This window comes from Miscanthus floridulus, chromosome 17 (assembly GCF_019320115.1).
Source record: "Miscanthus floridulus cultivar M001 chromosome 17, ASM1932011v1, whole genome shotgun sequence".
Taxonomy (NCBI): Eukaryota; Viridiplantae; Streptophyta; class Magnoliopsida; order Poales; family Poaceae; genus Miscanthus; species Miscanthus floridulus.
This window is the reverse complement of record NC_089596.1, coordinates 108,666,361-108,691,272: the sequence shown is the minus strand read 5'-3', so window position 1 is coordinate 108,691,272 and position 24,912 is coordinate 108,666,361. Positions and strand designations below refer to the sequence as shown.

The 24,912-nt window shown below is 44.8% G+C and overlaps 1 protein-coding gene and 2 pseudogenes across 1 annotated transcript; 2 read left to right on the top strand and 1 right to left on the bottom strand.

The window, feature by feature from the left end:
• The first annotated feature begins 14,369 nt into the window (after window positions 1-14,369).
• Window positions 14,370-15,437, top strand: LOC136516170 (benzyl alcohol O-benzoyltransferase-like; annotated as a pseudogene).
• Window positions 15,438-15,924: 487 nt separating this feature from the next.
• On the bottom strand, window positions 15,925-16,705 carry LOC136516169 (benzyl alcohol O-benzoyltransferase-like; annotated as a pseudogene).
• A 3,767-nt stretch (window positions 16,706-20,472) lies between these two features.
• Window positions 20,473-23,238, top strand: LOC136517402 (small ribosomal subunit protein eS4-like). The gene is made up of 5 exons (XM_066510956.1): window positions 20,473-20,616; window positions 21,616-21,693; window positions 21,783-21,963; window positions 22,058-22,155; window positions 22,635-23,238. Exons 1-5 carry the CDS (start codon window positions 20,614-20,616, stop codon window positions 23,064-23,066), a joined length of 792 nt encoding a protein of 263 aa, XP_066367053.1. The 5' UTR covers window positions 20,473-20,613; the 3' UTR covers window positions 23,067-23,238.
• Window positions 23,239-24,912: the final 1,674 nt, after the last annotated feature.

Here is a 24,912-nt window from a genome sequence, read left to right as displayed (position 1 = left end):
ATCCAGATCTAGTTTTAAAATATCCAGATGAAACACTTGCAACATAAGTCTAAAAACATTTGAAACCTTTGAATATACGCTTGAAACATGCGTGTATAGCCATAGCAACATATGCAACATCAAGATGAAACACTTGAAACATACGTCTGAAACAATTGAAACACTTGAAATATAGGCTTGCAACATGTCTGAAAATGCATGAAACACTTAAAACACAGCATCACCGCCAGACATAGCCTACCTGGTGGGGAACTGCGATGGCACAGGCCTCCCCTGCCACCCCTTCCTGCGATGGGTGAGGTGATTGAGGACATGGTGCAAGACGGTGGCGTGGCACTAGGCACGGAGCAGCATAGGGTGGGGCCAGGTGTGGCGTTTGAAAGGTCCTAATGGCTAGAGGGGGGTGGATAACCTAATAAAAATTTCTACAACAACACTTAACAAAAGGGTTAGACAATTATGAGGCGAAGCAAGTGTTGCGCTAGCCTACTCAAAATGCAAGCCACCTATCACAATTCTAGTTTAGGTAGAATCTATTCACACAATAGCTATGACACTACTCTATGTTAGTGTGCTCTCAAAGGCTAACTAAAGAGCCACACCAACCAACCAAGCAAGCTCTCACAACTAACTACACTAAAGAGCTTGACAACTAGTTTGCGGTAATATAAAGAGAGTGATCAAGAAGGTTATACCGCCATGTAGATGAAGAAACCAATCAATCACAAGGATGAATAACAATGAAGACCAATCACCTCAGAATCAATGATAAACACATTGATTTTTTACCAAGGTTCACTTGCTTGCCGGCAAGCTACTCCTCGTTGTGGTGATTCACTCACTTGGAGGTTCACGCGCTAATTGGCATCACACGCCAAACCCTCAATAGGGTGCCACACAACCAACACAAGATGAGGATCACACAAGCCACGAGCAATCCACTAGAGTACCTTTTGGCGCTCCGCCGAGGAAAGGCCAAGAACCTCTCACAATCACCATGATCAGAGCCAAAGACAATCGCCACCCTCCACTCGACGATCCTCGATGCTCCAAGCCGTCTAGGTGGTGGCAACCACCAAGAGTAACAAGCGAATCCCACAGCGAAACACGAATACCAAGTGCCTCTAGATGCAAACACTCAAGCAATGCACTTGGATTCTCTCACAATCTCACAAAGATGTTAAATCTATGATGGAAATGAGTGGGAGGACTTTTGCTAAGCTCACAAGGTTGCTATGTCAATGCAAATGGCCAAGAGAGTGAGCTTGAGCCAGCCATGGGGCTTAAATAGAAGCCCCCATGAAATAGAGCCGTTGTACCCCTTCACTGGGTACTGATCAGGGTGACCGGATGCTCCGGTCCTATTGACCGGACGCTGCTCCTCAGCGTCCGGTCGCCCGATGGCAGCCACATGTCTCCTATGTTCAACGGTGATCGTTTGATCTCAATGGTCAAAATGTTGACCGGATGCTCCGACAGAGCTGACTGAACGCTGGACCCTCAGTGTCCGGTCATTTACAGTAAGGGTCCAAAACGTGTTTTTGCCGATCGGACGCATCCGGTCATGCTTGACCGGACCCTACCAGCGTTCGGTCAGATGATGTCTCCTCTGTGCGCCTTACGTCAGCGTACATCAGGACTGACCGGACGCACCCTGCCAATGTCCGGTCGTAGAGCGACCCAGCGTCCGGTCATTTGACCGACGCTAGCATCTTCGCTGTTACACCTGATCAGACATGCCAGTCCAACCGTGGCCAGTGTCCGGTCAGTCCCAGTGACCTCCGTCTTTTCTGTCTAGGGCGCCGGTGGCACCGTCGGACTGTCTGCACTCTACAGGCAAACACTCCGCCGGTGGAGTTTCTTACCCTTGCTCCCAAACTTCACCACCCTTGATCAAATGTGCCAACTACCTAGTGTACCACCTTGTGCACATGTGTTAGCATATTTTCAGAAACATTTTCAAAGGTGTTAGCACTCCACTAGATCCTAAATGCATATGCAATGAGGTAGAGCATCTAGTGGCACTTTGATAACCGCATTTCGATATGAGTTTCACCCCTCTTAATAGTACGGCTATCAATCCTAAATGTGATCATACTCTCTAAGTGTCTTGATCACCAAAACAAAATAGCTCCTATGGTTTATACCTTTGCCTTGAACTTTTTGTTTTTCTCTTTCTTCTTTCCAAGTCCAAGCACTTGATCATCATCAGGGTATCATCATCATCATGCTATGATCTTCATTTGCTTCATCACTTGGAGTGTGCTACCTATCTCACGATCACTTGATAAACTAGGTTAGCACTTAGGGTTTCATCAATTCATCAAAACCAAACTAGAGCTTTTAATCTCCCCCTTTTTGGTTATTCATGACAACCCTTATACAAAGATATAAATTAAAATTCAATTGAATCCATGTTGCTTGTCCAAGCATATTTACCATGTGTAAAAGGATATGGACAAGTTTCATGAATCCCAAATGATAGCAATTGCTCCCCCTACATATGTGTTAAGAGTTTAGATTGTAGCTTGCACATATGCTTAGATAGGAAATATAGGAGACAATGTCTACCAAATGATGCTAAGGTATAAAAGATAGACCTTTGAAGCGTGATACCAATCGGAGTGCACCAATATACCATCCTTAGCACCATGGTTAGCTCAATACCACTTGGAAATATTTGGAAATAAAATCACTAGATATCCTATGCATGCTAGTTTTCATTTCATCATTCAAACCGACAACTAGCATACACCATACAAGCATAGATATTGAATTTTAAAAGTTGTACCATGCAAGCAAACATATGAAATGCACATTTAAATGCACCACACAAGTTCATGAGCTTGCTCCCCCTACTTGTGTGCTCAAAATTTTAATTTATCCCTTTCCTTTTTCACTTTTCTCCCCCCATGTCATACATCAAGTATATCTTTATGTTTCTCTCCCTTTATGATATTTCTCCCCCTTTTTCACTATTTTTACTACTATCTTTGTTTCTCTCCCCCTTTGTCATCAATGACCACAAAGGTTCTAAATATAGATAGTATTACTTGTAGGGTCGAGATTATCAATGTCAATCAATGGGGTGAGGATCATTTTCCCAAATTTGGTCCAATCTAGATCATTTGCCAAAGATATTTAACTCGGTTTGATCCAAGGACAAGCTTCTTCATACCTCCAAATAAGGGTTATCTTGTACCATGTTGAGTTAAACACTTAGAGCTCATATTCTAGATTAAACACTAGGTTTACAAGCCCATAAACATGTCATATGCTATCACTAGATCAAATCAAGCATAGAAGCAATAGTGATATCATATAGACATCAAAATAATTTGATTTTCATGAATGAGCCTAATAAAATAGAACCACTTGAAAGGTCCTAATAAAATTGAAAATGTGACTGGATGCACTAATCATTTCCTTAGCAAAGATGTATGTCATGCCAATCAACTTTTACCTTGGATTGCTCGAAGGAGAGACATGTCATATGAGTGGGGGCTGCATCAACACATATTTGAGAAATCCAATATGTTCAACTCATTCCTTAGCTTGCAAAACCTTTTCTCATCTAATGGCTTGGTGAATATATCAGCAAGTTGATCTTCGGTGCCTACACTCTCAATATAAATGTCCCCTTTTTGTTGGTGATCTCTTATGAAATGGTGGCGGACATCAATGTGCTTTGTTCTTGCATGTTGAATCGGATTGTTGGTCAACTTGATTGCACTCTCATTGTCACATAGCAATGGCACTTTCTTGAACTTGATTCCATTGTCACTCAAAGTGGCCTTCATCTAAAGTATTTGTGCACAACAACTACCGGCGGATATGTATTCGGCTTTGGCGGTTGATAATGCAACACTATTTTGCTTCTTTGATGACCATGAAACAAGTGATCTTCCCAACAATTTACATGTGCCCGAGGTGCTCTTCCTTTCAACCTTGTATCCCGCATAATCCGAGTCAGAGTAACCAACTAGCTCAAACTTTGCTCCTTTGGGATACCACAAACCAACATTTTATGTATGCTTCAAGTACCTCAATATTCTCTTTGTAGCCTTCAAATGACTTTCTCTTGGCGAGGCTTGAAATCTTGCACACATGCATACTCTAAACATAACATCTGGCCTTGATGCGGTCACATAGAGTAGGCTTCCAATCATAGACCGATACAATTTTTGATCCACCATATTTCCACTTGCATCACTATCCAAGTTGCCATTTGTTCCCATTGGTGTGCTAATGACTTTGCTATCACTCATGCCAAACTTCTTGATCATGTCCTTGATATACTTGCCTTGACTTACAAATATACCATTCTTCAATTGCTTGATTTGAAGACCAAGGAAGTAACTCAACTCTCCAATCATGGACATCTCAAACTCATTAGCCATCATCTTTCCAAATTCATCACAAAAGTCTTGATTGGTTGATCCAAATATGACGTCATCAACATATATTTGTAATACAAATAGATCTTTTCCAATCTTCTTGATGAAAAGAGTGGTGTCAACCTTGCCCATTGTGAACCCTTTAGAGAGTAGGAAATCCCTTAATCTCTCATACCATGCTCTAGGTGCTTGCTTCAAGCCATACAATGCTTTCTTCAACTTGTATGCATGGTTGGGTTTCTTATCATCTTCAAAACTGGGAGGTTGCTCAATATATACTTCTTCATTGATGTAGCCATTGAGAAATGCACTCTTAACATCCATTTGATAGAGCTTGATGTTGTGGGCACAAGCATAGGCTAACAAGATTCTTATTGCTTCCAATTTAGCAACCGGGGCATATGTTTCTCTAAAGTCAAGACCTTCAACTTGTGTATAGCCTTGTGCTACTAATCTTGCTTTGTTCCTTACTACTATCCCATCTTGATCTTGCTTGTTTCTAAAGACCCATTTGGTTCCAATCACATTGTGTCCCTTTGGTCTCTCTACTAATTCCCATACTTGATTTCTTATGAAGTTATTCAATTCTTCATGCATAGCATTCATCCAATCAACATCCTTCAAAGCTTCATCTATCTTCTTTGGTTCAATGGATGACACAAATGAGAAATCCTCACAAAATGAAGCCAATCTTGATCTAGTTTGCACACCTCTTGAAATATCTCCAATGATAGTGTCCAATAGATGATCCCTTGCAATATTTGTTGGTTGGAGGATTGGAACTTGATTGCTTGCACTTACTTGATCATTTGGTTGAGATGATGTACTAGCCACTTGATCTTGTTCATTGTCATGAGAGCCACTTACACTAGCTTGATTCGTATCATCTTGCACATTTGAGTTGGAGAGCACTTGCACTTGATCATCTTCATCATCATTCACTTGCCTAGGCCTCAATTCACCAATATCCATGTTCTTTATGGCATTTGAAAGTTGAATACCTCTAGCATCTTCCAAGTTCTCATTCTCTACTTGTGATCCCTTGGTTTCATCAAATTCAACATCATAAACTTCCTCAAGAGTACCACAATCCAAATTACAAACTCTATATGCTTTGCTTGTAGTGGAGTAACCAAGTTGGAATCCTTCATCACATTTCTTGTCAAATTTGCCCAATCTAGTGCCTTTCTTCAAGATATAGCATTTGCAACCAAAGACCCGAAAATATGCAATGTTGGGCTTTCTACCATTCAAGAGCTCATATGGTGTCTTCCCTTTCAATCGGTGACAATAGAGGCGGTTGCTACAATAGCAAGCCATGTTGATAGCTTCAGCCCAAAAAGATTGACTCACATTGTACTCACTAAGCATAGACCTTGTCATATCAATGAGTGTTCTATTCTTTCTCTCAACAATGCCATTTGATTGAGGTGTGTACTTGGCTGAGAATTGATGTCTAGTTCCAAATTCATCATACAACTCATCAATTCTAGTGTTCTTGAACTCACTACCATTGTCACTTCTAACTCTCTTGATGGTTGTTTCAAACTCATTGTGAATGCCTTTGACAAATGATTTGAATGTTGCAAACGCATCACTTTTGTCCACTAGAAAGAATACCCATGTGTATCTAGTGTAGTCATCCACTATCACAAATCCATATTTGTTTCCATCGATACTAGTGTATTGTGTTGGCCCAAACAAATCCATGTGCAATAACTCAAATGCTTTACTAGTGCTCATCATGCTTTTCTTAGGATGGGTGTTTCCAACTTATTTTCTGGCTTGACAAGAGCTACAAAGCTTATCCTTTTCAAACACAACATCTTTCAAGCCTCTAACCAAGTCATGCTTAACCAATCTATTCAATTGTTTCATTCCAATATGACCAAGCCTTCTATGCCATAACCAACCCATGCTAGACTTAGTGAACAAACATATAGATAATCTAGCTTCACTAGCATTGAAATCAACCAAGTATAGATTCTCATATCTAAAGCCTTTGAAGATCAAATTAGAGTCATCTACACTTATGATCTCTACATCATCTACCCCAAATATGCATTTGAATCCAAGATCACACAATTGAGCCATGGATAGCAAATTGAAGTTCAAGCTCTCTACTAGCAACACATTGGATATGCTCATATCATTTGATATTGCAATCTTACCAAGCCCTTTGACCTTGCCTTTGCCATTGTCACCAAATATGATACTATCATAACCATCATTGTCATTAGTGTTGATTGAGTTGAACATTCTTGCATCACCGGTCATGTGTTGAGTGCACCCACTATTAAGAACCCAATGCCTTCCTCTGGCTTCGTAATTAACCTACAAAAGAAGATCAATTCTTTTTAGGTACCCAAACTTGCTTAGGTCCTTGAAGGTTAGTCACTAAGCTCTTTGATACCCAAATGGCTTTCTCCTTTGAGCCCATTCATGGTTTACCAATGAACTTAGCCTTTACACCATTTGTACCCCTAGTAAGCATATAGCATGAATCAAGCTTTATGAAGGATACATTAGCTTGTGATTTCTTGTTCATGCATTTTTGCTCTACATGACCAACTTGCTTGCAACTAGTGCAAAACCGACCATTGTTCTTCACAAAACTAGTCTTGTGAGGAGCAAAGGCCACCTTGCCTTTCTTGGGGTTATAGCCCAATCCCTCTTTGTTGAGAGAAGCTCTTTTGCTACCCAAGCACATAAGTAAGCGGTCCTCACCACCATAGGCCTTAGCCAAAGTGTGAGTGAGCTTGTTAACCTCCTTCTTGAGATTCTCATTCTCAACCACAAGTGAGGCATCACAAGTGAGACCATCACCACTAGATGAGATGGAAGTAGAAGTACTACAAGAAGGGTTAGTAGAAGGAACAATGATAGGCATAGATAGTGATTCATCAATTATATCACAAGTTAAACCTACATTGCAAGTTTCAACATGCTTCTTTTTATTTTGCTCATCAAGCAAAGAGGAATGAGCCTTGTCAAGCTTTTTGTGAGCTTTACCAAGCTTCTCATTGGCTTCCTCTAGCCTCTCATGAGATGCATTGAGCTCATCAAAGGCTTGCTTAAGGGCTTTTAGTTCCTTATGCAAGCTTTTGCATTCCCTTCTCTTGATGTCAAAGTGTTCTCTAGCATCTTCTAGCATGTCAATTAATTCATCCTTAGTAGGTTCATCATCATCACTATCACTATCATTTTCATTTTCATTTTCATTATCATCATCATGTTCTTCATCACTTTCATCATCACAAGTTTGTACCTTAGTGGTCTTAGCCATGAAGCATGATGAAGAGTCAAAGAGAGAAGGCTTCTCATTGATAGCAATGCTTGCTAGAACCTTTTTCTTGGTGGTCTTGTTATCGTCACTATCATCATCATCATCACTTGAGGAAGCATCACTATCCCAAGTGACTACATATGAACCACCCTTCTTCTTGAATGCCATCTTGTCCTTCTTCTCTTTCTTTTCTTTCTTGTCCTTCTTCTTGTTCTTCTTATTGTCATCATCATTGTCGCTATTGTATGGCACTGAGCAACAAGATGATCTTTGCTTCCACACTTGAAGCACCTTCTTGATTCTTCTTTGTTCTTGGATGAAGACTTCTTCCTCCTAGCACGGTAGCCCTTCTTCACCATGAACTTGCCAAATCTCTTGATAAAGAGAGCCATCTTCTCATCATCATCATCATCATCCCATAAATCATCATCTTCACTTGATGTTTCTTGCTTAGCTTTGCCCTTGAATGATGTGGCTTTGAATGCCATGCTCTTCTTCTTGTCATCATTCTTCTCATCTTTCTTCTCCTTCTTTTCTTCCTTCTCATCTTCATCTCTATATGTACCATCGGTCATGATGTCTCCCAACACTTGGTTTGGTGTCATGGTGTCTAAACCACTCCTTACTAGAATAGTGACCAATGTGCCAAATCTTGAAGGTAAACATCTCAAGAACTTGTGGGAGAAGTCCTTGTCCTTCACCTCTTCTCCAAGTGCTTTGAGATCATTGATAAGCACTTGAAGCCGATGAAACATCTCTGGCACACTCTTATCCTCCTTCATCTTGAAGTTTGCAAAGTTCTCCTTGAGAATGTAAGCCTTTGCACCTTTCATGGCTTGAGTGCCCTCAAATGATTCTTCCAACTTCTTCCAAGCCTCATGAGCCATCTCAATATTCTTGATTTGCTCAAATGTTCTCTCATCAATTGCATCATGAATAGCACTTAGAGCAATGTCATTGTTTTAGAGAAGCACTTCTTCGGCCGCGGTGGGATTCTCTGGATCACCAATCTTAATTTTGGTTTCTACCACCTTCTATACCTTTCTATTGATTAACTTGATGTGTGTGGTCATCTTTGACTTCCAATAAAGATAATTTGTGCTATCAAATTGGGGTGGCTTCTTGGTGTTGTTGATTTGAGCCATTTTAACACCAAAGGTTGTTAAGCCACAAATAACGGTGACCTTGGCTCCGATACCACTTGAAAGGTCCTAATGGCTAGAGGGGGGGTGAATAGCCTAATAAAAATTTCTACAACAACACTTAACAAAAGGGTTAGACAATTATGAGGCGAAGCAAGTGTTGCACTAGCCTACTCAAAATGCAAGCCACCTATCACAATTCTAGTTTAGGTAGAATCTATTCACACAATAGCTATGACACTACTCTATGTTAGTGTGCCCTCAAAGGCTAACTAAAGAGCCACACCAACCAAGCAAGCAAGCTCTCACAACTAACTACACTAAAGAGCTTGACAACTAGTTTGCGGTAATATAAAGAGAGTGATCAAGAAGGTTATACCGCCGTGTAGATGAAGAAACCAATCAATCACAAGGATGAATAATAATGAAGACCAATCACCTCAGAATCAATGATGAACACAATGATTTTTTACCGAGGTTCACTTGCTTGCCGGCAAGCTACTCCTCGTTGTGGCGATTCACTCACTTGGAGGTTCACGCACTAATTGGCATCACACGCCAAACCCTCAATAGGGTGCCGCACAACCAACACAAGATGAGGATCACACAAGCCATGAGCAATCCACTAGAGTTACTTTTGGCGCTCTGCCAGGGAAAGGTCAAGAACCCCTCACAATCACCACGATCGGAGCCGGAGACAATCACCACCCTCCACTCGACGATCCTCGCTGCTCTAAGCCATCTAGGTGGCGGCAACCACCAAGAGTAACAAGCGAATCCCACAGCGAAACACGAATACCAAGTGCCTCTAGATGCAAACACTCAAGCAATGCACTTAGATTCTCTCACAATCTCACAAAGATGTTTAATCTATGATGGAAATGAGTGGGAGGATTTTTGCTAAGCTCACAAGGTTTCTATGTCAATACAAATGGCCAAGAGAGTGAGCTTGAGTCGGTCATGGGGCATAAATAGAAGCCCCCATGAAATAGAGTCGTTGTACCCCTTCACTAGGTACTGATCGGGGTGATCAGACGCTCCGGTCCTACTGACCGGATGCTGCTCCTTAGCGTCTGGTCACCCGATGGCGGCCACATGTCTCCTGTGTTCAACGGTGATTGTTTGATCTCAACGGTCAAAATGTTGACCAGACGCTCCGACAGAGCTGACCGGACGCTGGACCCTCAGTGTTCGGTCGTTTACAGTAAGGGTCCAAAACGTGTTTTTGCTGACCGAACGCATCCGATCATGCTTGACCGGACCCTACTAGCGTCCGATCAGATGATGTCTCCTCTGTGTGCCTTTCGTCAGTGTATGTCAGCACTAACCGGACGCACCCAGCCATCGTCCGGTCGTAGAGCGACCTAGCGTCCGGTCATTTGACCGACGCCAGCATCTTCGCTGTTACACCTGACCGGACGCGCCGGTCCAACCATGGTCAGCGTCCGGTCACTCCCAGTGACCTCCATCTTTTCTGTCTAGGGCGTCAGTGGAGTTTCTTACCCTTGCTCCCAAACTTCACCACCCTTGATCAAATGTGCCAACCACCTAGTGTATCACCTTGTGCACATGTGTTAGCATATTTTCACAAACATTTTCAAAGGTGTTAGCACTCCACTAGATCCTAAATGCATATGCAATGAGTTAGAGCATCTAGTGGCACTTTAATAACCGCATTCCGATACGAGTTTCACCCCTCTTAATAGTACGGCTATCAATCCTAAATATGATCACACTCTCTAAGTGTCTTGATCACCAAAATAAAATAGCTCCTATGGTTTATACCTTTGCTTTGAGCTTTTTGTTTTTCTCTTTCTTCTTTCCAAGTCCAAGCACTTGATCATCGTCATGGTATCATCATCATCATGCTATGATCTTCATTTGCTTCATCACTTGAAGTGTGCTACTTATCTCACGATCACTTGATAAACTAGGTTAGCACTTAGGGTTTCATCAATTCACCAAAACCAAACTAGAGTTTTCAGTGTTGCCACGCTGGAGAAGGCTGCGGTAGGCAGGGGCGCTGCCAACGGCGAGCGGCCCCTGCGATGGTGAAGATGAGCGACGCTGTTTTTCTTTTGGAGGAGCCGTGAAGGAATGAAGCGAAACGCGGAGCGAAGTGGGACGAGCGGCATCGCGTGCAGTAGCGAGCCATGGGAAAAAATAGCAGCGAGGCGGGTGTGTGGGCACGCGGCGTCCGGATAAGGATGAATACCCGTGTCAGAGTATTATCGAAAGAAAAAACCAAGACCAATGCAAAAAGAGGTCCAGTTAGTTTAAGGCTTTAAGCAACTAGTACCGGCGTCTACCAAGGGGCAGTGATATGATATGGTATACTAGGACGACGTGGGGTGTACTTCAGTGGTACTTTTCAGTGAATAAACAACGTTTTCTCTTGTAATAAATCAACATAAGTATCTGAGCCAAATTTCAGCGAAACCAACAGTGCCTGGAGTGGTTTATACACAACACGTACATCTATCGTCAGTCGCCATCTGCCGTCAGCACAAGAGCAAAAAGATCTGCACGCATCGTCCGGACTCCAGACTGCAGACCACAACGACTAAAGATGGCAACGGGCAAAATGCCCGCGGATACCAGTGTCGTGTGCCCGCGCCTGCGACGAAAATTCCGTGCCCGCGCCCGCGCCCGTCACCCGCCACGGGTGTCATCCTGTGCCCACGCCCGCTATCCGCGGGCATGCCTTGCCCGCGGGCATGCCCGTGTGCCCGCCAGATCTCGTCGCCGGCCACCGGGTCCCCTTCCACGTGCTGGTTCTGGCTCCCTGGCTCCTTGCGCGCGCGTGTGTGTGACTGTGAAGACTGAAGATTGGGAATTTGGGATAAGGCCGAATGGGCGAGTGGGCAGCCGGTGTGAGGTTTGCTCCTGACGGCTCCTGGCTCCCTGCGCGTGTGTGTGGCTCCCTAGCTCTTTGTTTTATTTTATTTAAAAAAGCTTGCGCTCTCTCTGCAGCCAAACGCCACCTCAAAGGGATAAGGTTGTGGAGCGGGTGTGGCGGGTATGCGGGTGCGGGTAGAACATTTTTTTGCCCGTCAGCTAATATCCGTCGGGTTTAGGGACGTACCCGTATCCATGCCCGCGGGCAGACTCACGCACCCGTATCCTTGCCCAACGGGTCGATTGCCCGCGGGCATGCAGGTATTTTGTACCCGTTGCCATCTTTAACAAGACAGTGCGCGCCAAAAGATCTGCCGTTTAGCTGGCGGAACATGCCAATCATCTTGTGCGCAAACAAATGGGCTTTTGATTCCCCCTGTAAGATCTAGCCACTTCGTAGTATAGTTACTGCATTTCTTGCCTTCTTACTCGATCCCAGTATTTACTGCATTTTTTTCCTCCAATTTAGGAAATTAATTCATGTTAGTTTCTTTCTGCTGGCTTATTTGATGTTTTCTTGGAGGGATGCCTTATTTGATTGATAAAGCCACAGTGCACAGTAAAAATTTACCTAAAATCTGGACCTGGCTAACTTAGATTCTTGAGCTAGTTTTGCTAGGTTATCAATAACTCCGAGTATGTGATTTTATAGCTACTGGAAAATAACGAAATTGACTCTTCAAATTGATTCAGTCACTTAAAATCATTGCTTGCTGTAGCAGTTCCTCTAGATCACAAGCTAGCCCAGAGCCACAACAGCTCTTTCGCCTGGCTTGCTTGAAGTAAATTATGGGCTTCCTCGATTTCCCTTCAGTACTAGTGGCCCAGACTCTGAGCCTGTTCATTTCGGCTGAATTGGCTTATAAGCCATGGCTGAAAGTACTGCTGGCTGATTTGGTGTGAGAGAAAAACACTGTTCAAAGTTGTGGATTATAAGCCAGATACGAGCGAATAAGCCGAAACGAACAGGCTGTCTATCTACCCGCGCAGGTTCCCTCGCCATCAGGTGCTACGCTACACCTACACCAGGCCTTCGCACACCGGTTCCACACCGCTTGCTTCGGCTCCGCAGGGAGGTGCACTGTCAAGAGGCTAACGACACCCGCAAAATAAAAATTTCAGAAGATTTCGTATACGTTGTCATGTACAATGCTTACAAACCAGGACATCTCTATGTCCATATATAGATGTCCTGGTTTGTAAGCATCGTACGTGACAACGTGCACGAAATCTTCTGAAATTTTTATCATAGCCTCCACATACGATATCACGACATCTTAACAAGTTTCATGATTTTTAGACTTCGTTTGCTTTTTATAGAATTTAAAAATACTTCGCACGCAAGTTCGCGGTCATGTTTTGTGAACAAGATGTCCGAAATTTCGGGTCCGTTCCTGGATACGGCCTCACACTATACTCACTAACATGACTATCAATTTTTGAATCATTAAATTCCATTATTCGTACCACGTGCAGTTCAAATTTATATTTTTCGAAAAAATTCAAGTAAACAAAATAAAGTAACTAAATATATCAAAAAGCCACAAAAAAATTCAAAAATTCTAACGAGGAGTTCCTAGTACTTTAGAAGGGTTGCACAAAAAATTTGGTGGCCAAAAACAAAAAAATATAAAAACTTTGCCGAGCGCCGGAACATGGCACTCGGCAAATGGGGTCTTTGCCGAGTGCCTTCACAGGGCACTCGACAAAGGTAATTCAAAAAAATATAATTTTTTTAATTCCTCCCTTTGCCGAGTGCCGAAGCTGTTAGGCACTCGGCAAAGACATTTCGAAAAAAATATTGAATCTTTGCCGAGCGCCGTATCAGGGGCACTCTGCAAAGTATTTTCCAAAAAAAAAATCTTTGCCGAGTGCCTAACAGCAGGCACTCGGCAAAGAAGGACGTGGCCAAACACCATTACACGGGGCAGCCTATGCCGAGTGCCGAGCTTTTGCCGAGAGCCTGGCACTCGACAAAGAAGTCCTTTGCCGAGTGCCCGGCACTCGGTAAAGAATTCTTTGTCGAGTGCAATTCTTTGCCGAGTACGACACTTGGCAAAGAAGGTTTGCCGAGTGCCCGATTTTTGACACTCGGCAAAGCAGTTTGCACTCGGCAAATGCTTTGTTTCCCGTAGTGACTATATGTGATTTTGCACCTAGGCAGAACCTCACAAAGAAGTTTGTATGGGATGAAACACAGATATTGAAATGCATCTCATCTGACTTGCAGATAAAATTACACAGTCGCCATGTATCCAAGGTCCAATCTAATGGAAACATAAACTGAAATGATCTTATATTCTGTTGTCTATCTAAGATGAACGGTACTGCAGATACACAACAATATTCATAAGAATCACACCCAGCAGCCATGAACCACCAATCATCTTATTATGGCATATTATTATGCTATCCTAAAACCTAACAGGTTGTAAGGTTTGCAAACATACATATTTACTTGAGTTAAATGCATGGGTGATCCATCAACTTACGCTCTAGTTTCACTTAGGTCCATCAACTCTAAAAGTGAGTTTTTGGATCCATAATCTTTATTAGTGGCGCATTCCTAACCCATATCCCATTTGTTTCAATTTTTTAACTGACGTGGCACCTCCGGGTCCCGCACACACGCATGCAGGTGCATGCATGGCTCTCGGCGCACGTTGTCGACTGGTCCGCACACGCTATCAGGTCCGTGAGGAGGCAGGGAGGAAGCTCGTCGTCGACTACGCCGCGCAGGGCGTCATGTTCGCAGAGGCCGACGCTGACCTCACCGCCGATGACTTCGGGGACGTCAAGTGCCCGCTGTTCCCGTGCTTCGAGCAGTTCATACTCGAGAGCACCACTGTCGCCGACATCGAGCCCGTCATCGACCGCCCGTTGCTCTACGTCCAGGTGACGAGGCTCAAGTGCGGATGCTTCATCTTCGGGCAGCGGATTTGCCACTGTGTGGTGGATGCATCGGGCGCCATGCAGTTTGAGAAGGCCATCTGCGAGTTCGAGCGCGGGCCACCAAGGCGCTGCTATCGGTGACGCCGTCCTAGGGCAGGGAGATGTTCATGGCGTGTCAGCCGCCGCGGCCGTTGTACCCGCACCTCGAGTACGACGAGCCCGCGGGCGGGGCCGAGCCCGACAGGATGATTACGACTCCCCCGGGCGACATGGTGCGCGTGCCCTTCTTCCTCGGGCCCCGGGAGATCGCGGGGCTGTGCCAGCGCGCGCCACCCAGCATGCGCTGCTCCCGCTTCGAGCTCGTCGCCGCGTGCATCTGGCGTAGCCAGACCGCCACGCTGGAGTACGCGCCGAACAAGGAGGTGCGGCTGTCGTTCATAGTGAACGCGCGCAGGCGGCCTGAGATCCCGCTCCCTGAGGGATTCTATAGGAACACTGGTGTTCCTGCCGTACCTTCTCGCTATGGCGCTGCTCTACTCCGTGTGCGTCTACTTCCTCATGGGGCTCTGCTCGTCAGCGGGCGCCTTCGCGGCGTTCGTCCTGGTGGTGTGGGCAGTGGTGTGTCATGCACTACATGTCGCCCTACAAGTACGCGCTGGACGTGAGGTTGGCGAGATCCCTGAGCCTCGACGGGATGGCACCGACGAGCAGGTTGTCCGACACGTCGAGAGCCTGCAGCGCGCGCAGAGACGGGACCACCGCGGTGGTATGGCACCGGCGAGCCGGTTCTTGAACAGGAACAGCTTCTCGAGCCGCGCATAGGTACCTCCATGAACCAATGGCTTACTAGCTTCTAATCCAGTTCATCACTGCGTTCACCAAAAGAAGATCGACGGTTTTTGGGATTCCTGTGATACATCCATATGAACTGGAAAACTAAGCACATGAATCGATGGAAAGTAAACACGAATTTGAACCAATATACTCGAGCACGAATGGATATATGTGCAGAGGATCACTCACGTGCGCTTGAAGCTAGTCATGAACCTCAGACAGTCGACCATCGTAGCTGCTGGGAGACGCCGCCGTCGCGGGCACACCGAGGAGTGCGGCGGAGCAGCAGCGGCTGTCGCATTACACAGTGACCAGTTGCGTTGATGCTACAGCAGTTGTCGATGGGGCCCGTGGCCCTGATGCGAGTGGGCCACTGGGGGCCTACGCGAGGCGTGCAAGGACGACGATGCCTAGGGTGCGCGCTGCCGAGAAGCTATGGCGTGCGTGTCGCCTGTGGCCTCTCCTGTGTGGCACATCAGCACTCCGCCCTCCTCCGCCCGTAGGCGAAGGCATTCCCGTAGAATCCCTCAGGGAGCGGGATCTCGGGCCGCCCGCGCGCGTTCACTATGAACGACAGCCGCACCTCCTCGTCCGGCGCGTACTCCAGCGTGGCGGTCCGGCTGTGCCAGAAGCACGCGGCGATGAGCTCGAAGCGGGAGCAGCGCATGCCAGGCGGCGTGCGCTGGCGCAGCCCCGCGATCTCCCGGGGCCTGAAGAAGAAGGGCACGCGCACCATGTCGCCCGGGGGAGTCGTCATCATCTTGTCTTGTCGGGCTCGGCCCCGCTCGCGGGCTCGTAGTACTCGAGGTGCGGGTACGACAGCTGCGGCGGCTGACACGCCATGAACATCTCCCTGCCCCAGGACGGCGTCACCGACGGCAGCGCCTCGGTGGCCCGCGTGCGAACTCGCAGATGGCCTTCTCAAACTACACGGCGCCCGGCGCATCCACCAAGCAGTGGCAGATCCGCTGCCCGAAGATGAAGCCTCCGCACTTGAGCCTCGTCACCTGGACGTAGAGCAACGGGCGGTCGACGACGGGCTCGACGCCGGCGACGGTGGTGCTCTTGAGTATGAACTGCTCGAAGCACGGGAATGGCGGGCACTTGACGTCCCCGAAGTCATCGGCGGTGAGGTCAGCGTCGGCCTCGGCGAACATGACGCCCTGCGCGGCGCAGTCGACGACGAGCTTCCTTCCTGCCTCCTCGCGGACCTGATGGCGTGCGTGGACCAGTCGACGACGTGCGCCGAGAGCCATGCATGCACCTGCATGCGTGTGTGTGGGACTCGGAGGTGCCACGTCAGTTAAAAAATTGAAACAAATGTGGTATGTGTTAGGAATGCGCCACTAACAAAGATTATACACCCAAAAACCCACTTTCAGAGTTGATGGGCCTAAGTAAAACTAGAGCGCAAGTTGATGGATCACCCATGCATTTAACTCTATTTACTTCCTCCCAGTGAACATAAATTGTACATACCTTGCGTAGAACAAAAACATGGTTGAAAACACAAATAGGCTCCATGCCATTTAGAACAAAACACAAACTTGTCAGCCTTCGCATAGCAGCCTCCAACTTGTTTTTGAGGCATAAATAATTATACTGAAGTCAATAGAACAACGGCAATATTTAAACAACGATGTTAAGTAACAAATTGACTGACATCTTAATTGATCAACTATTATCAGGATAGCTCTCATCTCCTGGAGTTAACAGGCTTGAAACACCTTTTGCTCTTGTGTTATTTATGCGAAGAGCTGCTTGCTCTGGGGAAAGCTGGCAAGATTCTAGAAATGAGACCTAAAAGATATAACCTATAAGCCAAAAATCATAGATAAACTCAGATATTATCTACCTGCATCTCTAATGAGCCAAATCCACCTTCTGAATCTAAAATATTTATGAAACCTTCTAATCCACCCATGATAGACTCTCAATAAGGGACTCCACATAAGAGATAAAATCTCTGCCATCGCGCGCACAGGGAAAAGTTTGAGCACGGAGAAAACGTGCTGAGTAATAAGCTACAAAGATATATATTGTCAATATAATACTGAGGACTTCTGCACAGGTGATGTTAAGGATATAAATAGCAGTACCTTTCACGAATCTTTCTGAAAATATTGGCACAAGTTTGCGAAAGGAAACCTAGATACACACACAACCTTGATGCATACGTTCAAGTATACTCTGAATGGCTCTCTCTTCTTAGTTTACCCACCTGATATGCTAAAGTAAGCGATCGAAGTCGACGCTCAGTAAATTTGCCAATTACAGCATAAACTCTTCGTTCTATCTCCGACTTATTGTAGGCGAGGCTGAGAATCTGCATTAAATTTGTTGATCAATGAGACGTGCTATAAACAGTATATGTTGCAATCCAGTTTCTTAATAGCTGCTCCGGCATACCTTTACTAACACGGTACATTTTCCCATCACTATCAATGTATTTGTGACATGGGGGAATAAATCTTGTTTGTTTAATAAAAACAAATACTTCTATATATGTATCATTGGAGAGAATGCTAGTGACATACTTAACTTGGTCACATAAAGCTAAGAAATTGTACATATGAAAATGATTGGAGATGGCAAGAGCCGAAGGCGAAACTTAAACAGTTTGGACTGAAGTGCAGGCATCATCTTTGCCGAGGTAGTAAGACTATAATCTGGAAAGACAACAATGACACGCACCACACACATACTAAAAGGGTTCATCTATGTCCAAATGAACTGCATTACTGTAGCACATATCCAAATTGGAAGCTTCACTATTTCAATAATTTAGTTTACTCCAGTTTAGGTAAAAAATAAGACTCATGATCAAGGTAAATCATTGTCGGACCTAGTTGGTGCTGAATTGAGAATCCAATATCATTGTTTGAGCATGATATTTTTTGAAAGAATTCAATATTGTTCGTATTGAGGAAAGGGGATTAATCTGTACAGACCATGAGATAGTTACTTCCTGATCTAGGAGGCTTATTACTTGCCCAAATCAGTTTTTTCAAGGAAATCATAAGCGTTGAAAGTGGTAATACTTTCATATGCGTGTGCTAACTATTGTACATAGCACTTAACCTCAAGGGAAATAAGAAGACACAGATGCCAACTGGAAAAAAAATTAAGCATAACAAATACCCCTATCTCTGTCATAAGGCAGATACAATATAAGTGCATTATCTTATATACTGAGTCAGATAAGAAAGAACCACTATGCTTTCTATGCTTTTAAAAAAATGTGATGAAGAAAAAATGCTGGAATTTTACGGTTTTAACATGATCATTAATCCACATGCAGAGGAAGCATGCCAAGCCAGTTCTAATCAAATTCTCAGGCCTTGTTTGGTTGGGCTGTTGCTTTTTAAAAAGCAGATGCATAAAAGTAGCTTTGAGAAAGTCAAAAGCCTGTTTGGTTCCGTACCTGTGGCTTTTGAAGAAAATATTGAGCGACCCCACATCTCCATTCACAGTCCACTCCACTCAGCTCTCCTCCTCTCTCACTGACAGGTGGGTCCTGCTCGTCAGCTCCTTCTTCTTCCTCCTCTGAAGCCGTGAAGGGGCGCCAGCGAGGGGCCTGGAGCCCGTGCCCACGGCAGTGCTCGCGCCCGGCGGAGCTCTTGCCCGCGGCGGTTCTCGCGCGCGGTGGAGCAGGCCGGCCGCCGAGGCAGGGGCCTGGGCGCGGATGGAGCAGGTGCCGCCACCGGCTACCGGAGCTCGAGCGGAAATCCAGGCGAGGGAGGCGCTCCGGTGAGGATAGTGGTCGCGGAGGTGGGGCGCAGAAATCGGCATCGGCGGAGGCGCGGAGCTACGGATCGCAGAAATCGAAATCGGCATCGGCGCAGAAATCCTCCGCACGCCGCCGTTGCGTGGGGCCACGCTCGCCGCCGGGGATGGACTGCACGCTGCCGTCGCATCGAAGGCCGCGCTCGCAGCCGAGCAGTAGAGAAGAGTGTGCAACCTCTAATTTGGCAACCTTCGTACACAAGAGACACGCAGGAGAAGTTAGCCAAAAAAAAAAAAAAACTCTTTAACTTCGCAAAATCTACATGTACAAGCCTCGAGCAGCGGAGAAGAATCACAGATAAACTATTACATCTGTAAGTGACCTGAAAATCAACAAACACATTTGTAACATAAACAAGGATAAAACTCAGAAATGATAGTGCTTTTCTCTCGCAACTAATAAACGAACAATACTTTTCAGAGGGTGCTATACATGAAGTAAAATCTGTAGTGCAGTCTTGAGAGAAGGCAAGATCATAAACAGTTATTTTAGTTTTAAAAGTTGATAGAAAGGGAATTATTTGCTTGAAGGGGCTTTCCAAAAAGCTGACTATAACGACAATAGCGCCGAGTCGCGCACGCCAGCGGCCGTCACCCTGTCGACGTCGGGAGAGCGAGGGAGGGAGAAAGCGAAGAAGAGAACAGAAGGAGTGAGAAGAAGCCTCTAGAATGAGAAGCTGAAGCTGAATATTTATTTGTTTGGCTGGATTCTGAGAAAAAGCCGAAGAAGGTAGAGGAAAGCTGAGTAGAAGTAGTAGAAGATAAAGAAAAGCGGAAGAAAGCCGCATTCGGTAAAATCCGATCCAAACGATCTGGACCATTGAACTGAAGAATCGGACGGCCAGAAGGATTCAGGGTGATGTGGCCAGCACACGGTAAATATAGGGCAAAAAAATTAAAGTCGCTTTGACTAGGAGGGAGTAATAAGGAGGCGTTGAGGACTATTTTTTCTTTGCTAAGAGAGAGTAGGAACTGAGGATTAGCAAAACGAAAAGAAAAAGAAACCACATGATACACGTGGGCCTTCTCGGCCTTCTTGGCCCGTATAATTTGGTGGCAAACCTATCCGCACGCCCAGCATGCATGGGGTTCCTTGTCTTTTTTTCTTTTTTGAGAAACCTTCCAATCCTCACTTGTGTTGGGCCGCTCCAACCCAGAGCCCAAAAGCTTTCACACACAGATCTGCGCCGTTAACACCACATCCCACGGCCACTAGCACCAGCTCGGGCAATAAAGGGGTCTCATTCCGACCCCGCCGTCGCATTTCCTAGGGTTTAGCACCTTCGCACACCCGCGCAGCGAGCTCGCCGCCGCCGCCGCCGCCGCCGCCATCTTTCGTCTACTCGTGCCCGCGAAGGAGCCGTAGGCACCGAGCAAGATGGTAAGATTCCGGAAGCCTTTGCGTTCTACACTATGTCATCTAGTTGTTTCCATCGATTTTTGTCTCTGTTTTTTCGGGCAGTTGTTTTGCCCTTCGGTTCACCGTTTACTATATGATTGGCTCTTGATTCGATTCAGCGAGTCGCCGGGTAGCCTTAGGAATATGTGCATTGTATTGTCCGTTCCCTGTTATGATTACCTGTTTGAGTTCTTGATTCATCGTTTCTTTAGTGTTTATTAGGTCACCCGTTTGGCTTATATTTGCCTTGTAGACAGAGGTCCATTCAGATTGGATCTATATATGTTTGATGTATCATGGCGAATTTGATATGTAGAGCAGATTGCTTCCTGTGTTTTAGTGCATCTCCATAGATCTTACGATGAGATGGCAATAATTTTCTCTTTTAATCTAGTTATTTTTATAATTTTAGTTGAATTATATTACTGGTCGAGCAGTGATTAGTCTACGTGTGATCGGGCTCTGTTACCGGCATTTCTGTTGTCTTTCGAATCATGATGGAGCTGTAGAGAAACAAAATGGTAGGGTAAGCTTTTGTTTTACAAAATATAATTTGATTGTCAATTTCAGGGTATGAATGATAGATGGTGCACAATAAATTAAATGACTTCGAACCTCCCTTACTGGACCATTGTAGTTTTGAAGCTAATGTTCTGTTTTACGGCCAGCATATTGGTTTTTTTAGGGCGACATAGGTTAGTCCACTAGTATCAGCCAATTCTGTTGTGGAGTATTAGGATTTTTTTTTTTTGTCAAAACCACTTCTCATGGAGTGTTGCGGTTATACTATTTGCTTTTTCTTTGGCCATTATGTCCCAAGATGTTCAAGGAGTTTAAAACAATTTGTCTTTGTTTAGCGAGCTGTATATTTTGCTATTTTTTGTTCATGCATATAATCAGTGTTATCTATATGCCTATATTCAACATCATCTTATGGCTTGTAACGTTTTATTAATTTCCCTGTTGTTAACACTTAAACAGGCGAGGGGTTTGAAGAAACATCTGAAGAGGCTCAATGCTCCGAAGCATTGGATGCTTGACAAGCTTGGTGGAGCATTTGTATGTTTGTCTTAGACTTGTAATATGATGTTCAATTACTTACCGGATACTGGTTCATCTGTGCTTATTCGTGTTTTTCTGTTGAGCAGGCACCCAAGCCTTCATCTGGTCCCCACAAAGCCAGGGAGTGCTTGCCTTTGATCCTCATCCTCAGGAACAGGTTGAAGTATGCTCTGACCTACCGTGAAGTCATTTCAATCTTGATGCAACGACATGTTATGGTTGATGGAAAGGTCAGGACTGATAAGACATATCCATCTGGATTCATGGGTAGGTTGCGTGCCAGATGTGATTTTGGATGTATGTCTAATGTCATGGCTATTGCAAGTTACAGATTGAATTATTGTTTACCTGAATCCTGCAGATGTTGTGTCAATTCCGAAGACGGGGGAGAATTTCCGCCTTCTCTATGATACCAAGGGGCGCTTCCGTCTCCACAGTATCAGGGATGATGAGGCCAAGGTAATGCATCACAGGTTCCAATAGAAGTGTTTTTTTTCTTCTTTGCTTTTCATGGTTTTGTGCTGTAACTGTTTTCCTGTACCCAATGTTTCAAAGGCGCCGCCTAGGCGTACCCAGCTTGCCTTGGGAAACAGTGGCACCCTGTCGCCCGCCTAGGCGTCCAGGCGGACCAGCACTCGCCTGGACGCCTAGTTGCCTTTTAAACACTGTCTACCTATGAAATGATGTGATTATTTTGTTTCTTTAACCAAGTAATTGTGGTAAGACGTCCGATTTGTAAGTATTTTCATCTGTGGAAGGTTCTTATCTGCAATTACTAGCTTCCCTGAAGCTCGTGGTTGTGTAATGGAGCAAATATGGTGCCCCTTTGTGCCAGTGTAGTTTCTCCATGTTTGTTCTTATTTTGATTTCTGAAATTTTGTTTCTCCTATAGTCTTTCAAATTTTCCTTAATGTGATCTAATGAGAACTGTTGTGCAGTTCAAGATGTGCAAGGTGCGGTCTGTGCAATTTGGGCAGAAGGGCATCCCTTTCCTGAACACCTACGATGGGCGCACAATCCGCTACCCAGACCCCCTAATCAAGGCCAATGACACCATCAAGATTGACCTGGAGACCAACAAAATTGTGGACTTCATCAAGTTTGATGTTGGGAACGTCGTGATGGTGACTGGTGGAAGGAACACTGGTCGTGTTGGGGTGATAAAGAGCAGGGAGAAGCATAAGGGCAGCTTTGAGACTATCCACGTTGAGGATTCCCTGGGCCACCAGTTTGCCACCCGCATGGGCAACGTGTTCATCATTGGCAAGGACAAGAAACCGTGGGTGTCTCTTCCCAAGGGCAAGGGCATCAAGCTTAGCATCATTGAGGAGGCAAGGAAGCGCAATGCTGAGGCTGCTGCTGAGGCTTGATTCTCGCAATTTAGGCTACAGATAAACCATTGCTGTAAGCATTCGATTCCATAGGTGCAGACATGAGACTGATACCGAAGCTGCTGGTTCACATTTCTTTTTTTTCTTTGTGATTTTGATACTATATTTATCATATGATTTCGTTTATTGAGCAAATGAGACATTACAAGGTTGCGACCTTTGTTCACTTGTGATGATGCTATTCTACTTGTTCTGCTCACTGAAGCTCTTGCAACCATTTTAGGTTTAGGGCTACAGGTGGCTTGTTTATCTGCTACATGCTATACATGTTTGTGTTTCAGATGATTATAGCAGTGGTGCAGAGCTTTAGTGGACACCCTTGATATCTTTGAAACGACGAGCTCTAGCATGCAGTGTTCTGCTGGACTTAAATTTTTACTGTTTATGCTGGAAAATATTGTTTATGCTGGAATGTTGTAAGAGAAAAATACTGCTCTGGCTGAAAACTGTAGCCAGCCAGCCAAAAAATGCCAGCCGATTACAGCCCGACTAGCAGATTCTTTTTGAAACTGAATAATTTCCAGCTACTTATTTTTTCATCTGAAACATTAGCATGTTGACCACACGGTAGACTGTAGTTATGTGCCATTCTGCCCCCAGCTGGATACTGTCATCAATAACAAAGCAAAGTGATGCATAAAAGCTTCACCAAAGAGTCTGGGGACGCAACAATTCACAGGCTCCCAGCATGTATAATACAATATGCAAATAGATCATCTCGAGGAGGGGGAGGGGGAGGGGGAGGGAGGATGGCATCCATCTATTCCATAACAATAACAATATACATGAGCCCGTATCTTTGAACGGTGGGTGACAACGGCAATGCAGGGTAGGGTGGGTGGGTGACAACGGCAATGCAGGGTAGGGTGATGCTTTACTGAGGCTTCTCATAACTGTTCTGATCCCTGAACTCAGCTATCTTGCTTCTGATCATCTCTGCCACATGAGGCTGAACAAACATGCGTGTGGGATCAAGCATGTGCACGATGAACCTCTCTGATGCAGGCATCGAAGCATTCAGATTAACAATGAACTGTGCCATTGGTACATCACTGAGAAAAAGAAAAGAAGGAATAACATGAGTGTGTATTATAAAGAACTTCAGTAGGACAAAAAGAAAAACAACAAAGATGAATCAGCTTTTCTCGGGAGCATACCAGGAGATGAACAACCCCTTGATAGCATTCACCATCTTGTCTGTGCTCTGGAAAAATATTTATATTTCTTTTAGCTTTTGTCAACAGCCAACCCGAACCAACAGGCATATATATACACACAATGCATATAGGATGGTGTTTAATGACAACATAGCGGTGATCCTAGAAACACGGTTAAAATAAGGATGATGAAGATTGAAGAACCATGTGCCTTAAAAGATGGTCTGCACACTAGGAGATGCTGATGATGAGCTCTGATATACAAAATGACCAACATCTAAACCAACAATACCTACCGCAGGTCTGAAAAAGATACAAGAAAATGGTTATTTTTCAAATATAAAACTGAAACCATATTAATATAGAATTGTCCATTGCTATTTATCTTATTCATTTTGACACCAGCATGTAACTTTGAGCAATTAGGAACAAACAGTTTAAACATGGAGCCACAATGGAAAAAGGGCATTTTCTGTTGTTTCATTGCTATATCTGTGTGAACTACGAGCATGCATCACAAGTCTACATTCAGTATGGTGTATGTAAGATGTCATAGAAACCCTAGCTGTAAAAGTACAGATAGTTCAAATCTTGGGGTGAATACTGAATGGAGAGGGCACTTATTTTACTTGATGCGTTAGCGCCAGGAGGGAGAATCAACAAGGTCA

Excerpts from the sequence above, each read along its gene's own strand:
- LOC136517402 (XM_066510956.1), top strand. Across the intron at positions 21,694-21,782 it reads ACAAGCTTGGTGGAGCATTT|GCACCCAAGCCTTCATCTGG; the intron begins GTATGTTTGTCT and ends TCTGTTGAGCAG. Across the intron at positions 21,964-22,057 it reads ATATCCATCTGGATTCATGG|ATGTTGTGTCAATTCCGAAG; the intron begins GTAGGTTGCGTG and ends TGAATCCTGCAG.